This window comes from Petaurus breviceps, unplaced genomic scaffold, assembly GCF_028583685.1.
Source record: "Petaurus breviceps papuanus isolate PSGF00001 unplaced genomic scaffold, PetGlider_PUasm1.0 225, whole genome shotgun sequence".
Taxonomy (NCBI): domain Eukaryota; kingdom Metazoa; phylum Chordata; class Mammalia; order Diprotodontia; family Petauridae; genus Petaurus; species Petaurus breviceps.
In genome coordinates this window covers 21,430,917-21,440,683 of record NW_027185889.1, presented here as the reverse complement: position 1 = coordinate 21,440,683, position 9,767 = coordinate 21,430,917, and the positions used below count along the sequence as shown (strand labels likewise).

The 9,767-nt window shown below is 38.3% G+C and overlaps 1 protein-coding gene across 1 annotated transcript in view; it reads right to left on the bottom strand.

Annotated features, from left to right (window-relative positions):
* Positions 1 to 9,767, bottom strand: part of NR1H4 (nuclear receptor subfamily 1 group H member 4) — a 48,497-nt gene that overhangs the window by 36,191 nt on the left and 2,539 nt on the right. Inside the window, exon 2 of the mRNA XM_069095221.1 lies at positions 2,313 to 2,675. Within this exon, the coding sequence (XP_068951322.1) occupies positions 2,313 to 2,675 (363 nt within the window). The remainder of the gene's footprint in view (positions 1 to 2,312; positions 2,676 to 9,767) is intronic.

Here is a 9,767-nt window from a genome sequence, read left to right as displayed (position 1 = left end):
TAGATAGATAGATAGATAGATAGATAGATAGATAGATAGATAGATAGATAGATACATTCATGCATATATATATATATAGAAATATCACATATATATATATTTAAAGCAAAAGGTGTAGAAAAGAGATTTGTGGTTTTATAAACAACCTTCTTTTGGTGTTTTATGTTATACAAGGATCTTTTTGAGGAGATATTTCTTTTTTTTTTTTTAATCTCTAAACTATGACGGTGGATGCCCATTGTCATAAACAAAAATGTGACCATAAAGACCAGAGGATCAATATGATTACCCGTTTATTCCTTTTAAAAATGCCTTTTTGAAATGCTACAATCTCCCTTAGGGATGATTGTGGATGGCTCTGGCATCCAAAGGGGTATGACTGATGCTGACCTATTGCAAAATTCAGATCTTTACAAAAATGTCCAGTCATTTAGAGATATGACATTTGGGTTGACATCTGAAACCTGAATCCATATTCAATTGATCGTCAGCAGGTTTACATTCCCTGCATAGATACTAACCAGAGAGTAGGGAGGAGGAAGATAGAATTATTGATTTAATGAGATGCCAAATAAATAGATGTAGGGAGTTGTCACTCAGTGTTATGCCTGAATCTTGCAGTTATTAGCTTAAAAAGATAAATCCATAAAAGCCTTCAATTGTCATTGCTACAAACACTTGAAGAAGCTGTTAAGGGGTGTGGAGATGGAGAATTAATACACTCCTAATATGAAAAATAAAAGCAGATACAGAGGTAAGAAAAGTAAAAAAAGAAAATTACCAAAATGCAATCCAGAGGAGTGGGAGTCACTTCATTAAAGACTTTTCATTTCCTTTGTGGCTTAATGCAACAACAATATGGAATTTAGTAGTTTATTTTGTTGTTGTGAAGAACTAGAAACCAAGTGTGTACCCATCGACTATGTAATGGCTGACCCAATTATGGCCAATAAATATAATGGGACAATGCACTATAATAAACAATAAATATGATGAATTAAGAGAAACTTGGGAGGATTTGTGTTAACTAAAACATAGTTTCATAAAGAGAACCAGGAGAATGAAATTGACAACAGTGTAAATTAGTTCACTAAAGCAAGTGAACTTGAGCTCTGTGTCAATAGAAAGTCAGTCATGGCTCCAAAAAATAAATAAACATAGCACCCTCCTTTCAGGAGACAGGAGGAGGACTGCTCAGGCAGAACATTGTATACATTGTCAGACAAGTTCACAATAGTGGGTATTCTTGCTCAATAATTTTTCTTTGTGAAAAGAGAGGGTTCAATTCCAGAATGGGGTGGCAGAGAAGGGTAGGTTTATGCTTTTTACAAATAATTGTGACATAAAAACCAAAAGCAACCAATTATACTTTTAAAGAAACATTTGATGGACTCCTAGCCTATGTATGAGGATTAATGGAGTCAAATTAATTTCACATCTAATAGTATCAGAGGCTTGTATTATTTAAGGACCTGAGAGGTCCACCTGTGTCAACTCCTTCATTTTACAGAGGAAGAAAATGAGATTCAGAAAAGCAAAGAGAATTGCGCAGCTTTAGGAAAGTAGAAAATGGCAAAGCTAGAATTTTAGTCTTCTGAATCTAATTCTAACACTTTTTCTCTGCCCTACATGATTTTCCATTCATCAGAACTTAGCTGCCCTCTCTACTAATTTGTTAGAACCTTACTCTCTGCCAGGTGTTAACTAGGTAGCACTGCAGTGGATAGAGTGTATGAGGACCTGGAGTCAGGAAGACCTGAGTTCAAATTTGAACTCAGATACTTACTAGCTGGGGCAAATACTTAACCCTGTTTGCCTCAGTTTCCTTTTCTGTAAAACAAACTGGAGAAGGAAATGGCAAACTACTCCAGTATCTCTGTCAAGAAAATCCCAAATGGGGTCATGAAGAGTCAGATACATTGGAAATGATTGAACAACAATGTACTAGGCTGTGCTAGGCTTTAGGAATATCCATATCAACCAATCACTAAATTAACAAGTATTTATTAAGAACCTATTTAATATGTTAGACTTCTATGCTAGAATCTGGGGATATACATATCAATCGACCACCTAAATGACATTGATGCTTTCTTTGTCCTGTGTTAGTGAGTCATCGATAGGAAAAAATAAATCATTACACATAATCCAAAGCATTCTAGAAATGTCTTCCATGAGTCTGCAATAGGTCACTCTCATCACCATAGGGACTGTATGATGAGGGAGAAGGTAGAAAACCAGGCTGAAAGTGTTCTAACAAGACTAAATATGAAATCTCAATGGGGGAAAATCATCAACAAAAATATCCTTACCTTTACACCCCTCACAAGTCAGTGCATTATAATGATATCCAGAAGCTTTGTCTCCACAAACAACACACAGCTCTTCTCCTTTCATTCTTCCTGCAGATGAGACCATTCGAGGCTTCTTGGCTATCGGAATGTCCGCAATCTCAGAATCCCTCGTGTAGACAGTCTCTGAGGGTACTCGCCGGAGTTCATACATTCCAGGGGAGTACCATTCTTCAGGCTGCTGGGGGTAGAAGCCCAGGTTGGGATAATAGGGTGAGGAGGAAATTTGTGGCTGAACTTGGGAAAATTGGATATTTCCATACTGTGTATAAGGTGACACATCTGCTTCAGGCCCCAGGTGCCCTGATTGCTCTGGAAGCACACCTGAATGAGAGAACAGCAACAAATGGAAGATTAATCACAAGTGACATTGTAAATGCATCCCCCATCTATCAAAGAACAGGATTAAAATGGTTTTAAATCATCTGGTTATTAAAACATTTTCATTTGTAGAAACATTTTACAGGACTTTGGAAAATTAATTGCTATGAATTCTACCAAGCAGTTGAGGAAATAGTCAGGAATAATAATAATGATGGCAACAATGATGATGATGATGATGATGACAATATTATAGCAGCAACAACAATGAGCATTGATATGACAATTTAATGTTTGCTAAGGACTTTACATACAGATTATCTCATAGGATTTTAACAACAACCCTGAGAGGTAGGTGCTGTTATTATCCCCATTTTACAGAGGGAATTTAGAAAAACCAGATGAATGATTTTGAATTTCGAACTATAAGAGGCAGTGTGGTAGAGTTGCTCTGATACTTATCAGCTGTGTAACTGGGCAATCATTTCAACTCCATGGGACTCAGTTTCCTCATCTGTTAAATGGGGACACAATGGGGAAGGAAATGGGAAACCACTCCAGTGTCTTTGCCAATAAAACCCCATGGGAGAGTCAGATACAACTGAACAAAAAATGTGCCATGCACGGTGCTAAGCATGGGGATAGAGGTAGAAAGTGATCAGGTTTGAACTCAGGTCTTTGGACTTCATATCTAATGCTCATTCCATTTCCAACCATGTTGTAAAGTGCGGAAGATGTCAGTTATGGACGGTATCAGGAAAGGTCTCATATGGTAGGTGACAGACTTACATACATAAGAGAAAGACAGGGAAGGAAAAAGGGAGGGGAGAGGAAGAGAGATACATACACATATACACATACACACATACATACACTGTTTCAAAAGGGACTTACTTAACTTTTAAACTATCAAAGCTGAAAATGGCACAAAGACTTCTGGGACATACGATATTACTATTATTATGTATGTAAGTATATATATATGTAGCAACATATATGTGTGTGCATATTTATATGTATAGCCACTGTATTAATACTCTGCACACACACACACACACACAGATACACACACTGTGTTCCAAAAATCTTATGGTGGTTTTAAAGTATTAAAATTTAAAATGGCGTTAAGACTTCCAAGATTTATGTTATATTATGTTATGTTATGTCATGTTGTTATGTATAAGTATACAGGTGACAACATACATGTGTATGCATGTTATATGTATACACACACAAAGGGTGTTCCAAAAGGGTCTTACTGGATTTTTAGCTATTAAAGTTTAAGATGTACTAAGACTCCTCAAGTATATTATATTATGTTATATTATATCATGTTATATTGTGTTGTGCTGTGTCATGTGTCATGGCATGGCATGGTATACACATAACAATAAATGTGTGCATGTATATTATATATACACTATATTTACATATACTGCTCTGAAAGGGTTTTACTGCAGTTTTAAGCTATTAAATTTTAAAATGGCACTAAGATTTTTCAGACATCATATAAATATAAATAAATATAATAATATATAATTATATATGTAATAATATATATGTAACTGTGAGTGCATGTATACATGTGCATAATCCACATATGAGATAGGTAGCGTCGACCTCACAGGGTTTTTAAAAGTCAAATGAGGGAGAGTTGGTAAAATATCTCATAAATTTTAAAACACAGTCATTTATTTACTTGTTTAGTTATTTGTTTATTTAACAATATTTTACTGGACCTGTGTTTCCATCAGAATAGAGTTACTCATGAACCACTTCCAAAAAGAGTCTCAGAGGACAAGCAGCCAAAAGTTGCCCGGGAGGCTTGGAGAATGAGTCGCACATGTTAGTCTGCTCTCCAAGTAAAGCTGCCTCACCCCGGCAGGCAGGGGAACCGGGATGGTCGAAGGTGAGGCTCAACAACCACAGACCTTCCAAGCTGAAAGGATTGATGATTAAATCTGGTGAGGGCTCCTGAACGGTAGCTGGATGACCAGCATCTCATTTCATTCCAATCCTAAACCTGAACTGCTAGACCAACTTCAGTGTGGACTGGACCAGAACAGAGGGGAAGGCACTAGTACTTAAGGTGATCAAGAAAGGCCTCATATAAGAGAAGACACTTCTTAAAATGTCATTAAAGTACAAAAATACCCAATAAAACTATGATAAATGTAACCTTAACTATTTTTTTTGGGGGGGGAGAGGGGATGAATTATGTCCATTATAGCACAAAAGTGCTCTATATTACTGTCGTTCCTTTGCTCAAGAATTTTCAATGGCTCCCCATGGCCTCTAGGATAATCCACAATCTCCTCAGCTTGGTATTTAAAGTCCTTTGGTCCATCTTTCTAGTTTTTTTCATGCCGTCCCCCTTTGTAAATTCTTTGTTCTGGCCAAAGTAGACAGTGTGTCCTTCCCAGGACTGAGCATTGCCCCTCCCTGAACTTAGCACTGGTTTGTCCCCTTTCCTGGAAGTCACTCTTCATTCACCTCCACTTCTCAAAATTCTTAGCTTCCTGATCCAGTCTCAGCTCAGGAAGCCTTTTGAGATGTCTCTGGCTATTGATGTTCCCACCTTCTTTAAATTGTGATGAAGCAGACAGAGCACTGGACCTGGAGTCAGGAAAACCTAAGTTCAAATCCAACTGACTCCTACTGGCTATGGGAACCTGGACAAGTCACTTAACTGCTGTTTGCCTCAGTGTCCTCATATGTAAAATGGGGATAATAATATCACTTACCTCCTACGGTTAATGTGAGGATAAAAATAAGATAATATTTATCAAGTGCTTTGCAAATTGTAAAGCACTACACAAATGCTAGCTATAATTATTATTATTATACGTAGTAACTTATCTGTTTAAATGTGTTATTATCTCTAGGAAAAGGCAAAGTACTTGAAGCCAGGGACTATCTTTCATTTTTATCTTTATATCCAAGGTAGCCTAGAGTAGTATCTTTCAGGTTTCATAAATAGAAATTCACTGAAAAGAAAGAAAATTAATTGAAGTTTCAAAAGGCACGAACAGTGCCTTGGATGCCATCATGGGTCCCTTTTGGTTTTATTCTAATGTTTTTTAACTTGAACTTAGAGAACACCAAACAAAAAGGGGAAGGGGCTTAAGCCTAGTAGAAGAGAAGATTATACATAAAACTTCAAATTTCTATTATGTTCAGCTTTCTTTTCTTTAAAAGTAAATAATAAATTCAACATTCACCTTTCAAAGAGCATCATCCTGATGCAAGAATTTGTTTTTCTTTTCTTTTTCTTCTAATGGGGGGGATGGGATGGGAAGGGAAGGAGAAATTAGAAGATGAGAGGAGGAAAATTAAAAACTTTTTAACTGATTTCTCCTTATCACTGTATTTCTTTGCCATGGTATCAACCAGTACGCCCAGAAGATGGTGAAGGTTGAAATAATTTCAACAGGGGCAGCTAGGTGGCACAGTAGATAGAGCACTGGCCCTAGAGTCAGGAGAACCTAAGTTCAAATTTGATCTCAGACACTTATTAGCTGTGTGACCTTAGGCAAGTCACTGAACCCTGATTGTCTCCAAAAATATAATAATGTCAATAATAATTCCAGACAGCTTCATGGAGTAGTGAATACAGCATGAGTCTCAGAATCAGGAAGCCCTGCCTCCTGTCCATATTGACTGCTTGACCCTGGGAAAATTCTTTAAACTCTTAGTGCCTTAGTTTTCTTATCTGTAAAAACAACAATAAATAAAATGTCTCTAAGTTCTCTTCCAACTTTCAATCTACAGTCCTGTGATTATACAAGAAGGAAAGGGAAGAAATTATCTTCCTGATTCCCACTCCCCTCTTACAGATACTTTCCCTGTTTTTTTCATGACCAAGCTCTGATTTTATTTAAAATATTCCTTTGACCCCAATCATTGTAATAATCCTTACTCTTAAACAAGAGGAAACATTGAGTAGTGAATAGGGTTGACCTCAGAGGTGGGAAAGCCGGGGGAGTCCTGCCTACGCCCCCCCCCCCCCCACACACACACCCCTAGGCAAGCTACTTAATTTACCCAGTCAGCACCTCCAGGGCAAGTCTCTAAGACAAGTTTCCAAGTAAGGGCTTATTTGCATTGATAGAAATTACTGTTTTTTGTCTTGCACTGGATGCATGGCCTGGCCTGGAGTCAGGAAGACTCATCTTCTTGAGTTCAAATCCAGGCTTGGACACTTACTAGCTGTATGACCCTAGGCAGTTCATTTCACCCTGATTGCCTCAGTTTCCTTATCTGTAAAATGAGCTGGAGAAGGAAATGACAAACCACTCCAGTATCTTTGCCAAGAAAACCCCAAATTGGGTCATGGAGAGTCAGACTCAACCAAAGTGACTAAACAACAACTGTTCTTGTCTGGGGAATTAGGACAGGGCTAGGCACTCAGGCCTCTGGGGCATTTGGAAGGCCCCAGCCAGACCAGAGTAAATGCATCTAGGCAGAAGAGCTTAACAAGCTTAAGGAACTCCTCTGGAACTAAGTAAATGTCTTTAGTTGATGTTCTAATCTCCTTATCCTGATATTTTATGACTGAGTATGTTTTGGTTTTGCAAGGAAGCACATGGTGGTGGTCTAGAATGGGTAATGCGTGGAATAAGGAAAGGAAAGGTAAGTAAGAACTGGAAATAAATGCCAAGGTATAGGGCAGCAAAAGTAGTTAAAGAAGAAGGTGGGGAGCAGATATCTGAACTCAAGGAAACCAATCAGCTCAGGGAACCCAAAAGGTCAGGTCTTGCCTTGAGTTGGGTTCCATGGATTCAGTGAAATCTAAGGTCCAGGACTGGCTCCCTTACCCCTTTCCAATGGTGTTTCAATAAGAAACCTCTGATTTCTGTCACATGAGATGATTATTCCCATTTCACAGATGAGAAAACTAAAGCTCAACTCAAATGATTGTCTAGTGACCAGCAAGGAAGTATCAGGAGAGGGATTCAGGCCTTTGTGAGCTAGACTCCAGTTCCAGCCTTCTATGCACTACACTACAAGGAACTCAGCCTATCAAGTCCATGGAGAAAAATTATATTTCCATCTTGCCAACTGGTCCTAATGTAGCGTGTCTTCCATGATTCCATGGTGGTCTTCTTGCCTTTACAAAATTCCTGTCGACTTCTTCTTTTGCCCCCGGATGTGGCACCAAGATACCATGGTAATAGCAGTGACTCCAGAAAATGAGGAGCTGAATTCAGTTTTTGGCTCTGACCCTTAGAACTTGTGCAGGATAGGGATAAGTCTTGGTCCTGCAATTGCATTGGTAAAGGAAAATTCTAAGTGAATAAAACCCCTGTAGCAACACAGGTTGGCACTTGCAGTGTGGAATCCAAGAGAGCTGCCTTGATCACTGAGGCCTGATATAATTTGTCAAGGGTCACACAGTCAACACTTGCTAGAGACACAATTTGAACTAACTTCTTGGAGCCCATACCACTTTTCTATTCACTACGCAGTCTTCTACATAGGTAAGTAAATACAAAATATACAAAGTACATCTTATATATATTCAATATATAAATTGTATATATTATGCTTAATTTATACAAAGTATATATGCAAATGTAAAATAATTTCAGGAAGAGGAAATACTAACAATTGATGAGGGAAGTGGAGCAAGAAGTAGCAACAGTAGTAATAATAACAATAAAGCTAATATATTATATAGCGCTTTCATCTTTGCAAAGCACTTTCTAAAAATTAACTCATTTGATCCTAAGAATAATCCTGTGAGATAGATGATATCCCCACTATTTTACAGATGGAAAAATGGAGGCTACTAAAGGTTAAATGATTTGCCTGCATTCACACAATTATTAAATGTCAGGGGCAGTATTCAAACTCAGGTCTTCCTGATTTCACATCCAGTCTTCTATCCATTGTGCTATCTGGCTGTCTTTGATTTGGTCTAAACTGAGCTTTTAAGCAAGCAGCAGCTATCCATCATGAGTTGTAACACTACTGTGTGACTTCATTTTTATAGAAAGTAAGTCTTTACAAGATGGCTCTGGACATAGCTCCATGGCAGAGGCACAGGATAGAAAGAAGAAGAGGGAGGTGAGCTCTAAGCAGAACCATCGCTGGATCCAAAAGTGACCACATTTTGAGGGAATGAAAAAAAGAAGGAAAGAGAGAAAAAGAAAGAGGAGCAAAGAGAGAAAGAGAAAGCATGAGAGGAGGAAAGAAAAAGGGAAAAAAGAGAAAGAGAGAGAAGGAAGGAAGGCAGGAAGCAAACAAGTATGGAAGGGGTGAGGGAAGGATGAAAATTAATGCCTCCTCTTTCGCACCTCACACGATTGTTCTGAGGATGAACAATAGTTAGGGTTGTCAAAATATATCCAAACAGGATGCTGGACTCCCAATAGGCCATTGTCAGATACCTTTAACATAATAATAATAATAGACAAGTAATTGATCATTCATATTAATGTTTGGTTTCCCACTCCAGGGATTAAAGTGATAGTTTTGGGAAATGGTGACAAACTGCCGATGGAAAATCTCTGGAGAGTTATAGGTGAGTAGAAGAATTTGGCTCCCTCTCAGACAGCAGAAGCCAGTGGAGGCTTTTCCCTGGGTAGTCCTATGGGATTTTGAAGAGTGCTGTCTTATAGGATTAGAATGAGACCCTTATCTGAGGCTATTCCTAGTTTCAGGATCTCCCCACAGTCTAAGAGATTGTTTTTTACTGGAGAATGGAGAACTGAAATTCTTATAGCATTTATGGGTCTCCCTCACTTAGCTCCAACACCTTCCTTTTTTAACAACACCTGTCATGTCCTTCACTCCCTCCTACTCCCTGGTCTAATAGTCTTCCTAACATTCCTTGTTCCCCAAGTTTGAATCATCAAATCCTACCAGTACTTTCATGCAAAAATAACACTGGATTCAGAACTAGAAGGAATGTTAGAAATCATTACACACACATACACACACACTACACAGGATCATAGGATCACAGATCAATGTTGGAAGGGACCACAGAGCCCCTCTAATCCACCTTCCTCATTTTACACTTGAAAAGACTGAGACCCAGGAAGAAGAGCTTTGCTCAAGTCACAAAGTAGACCCAAGATTCAACCCAAG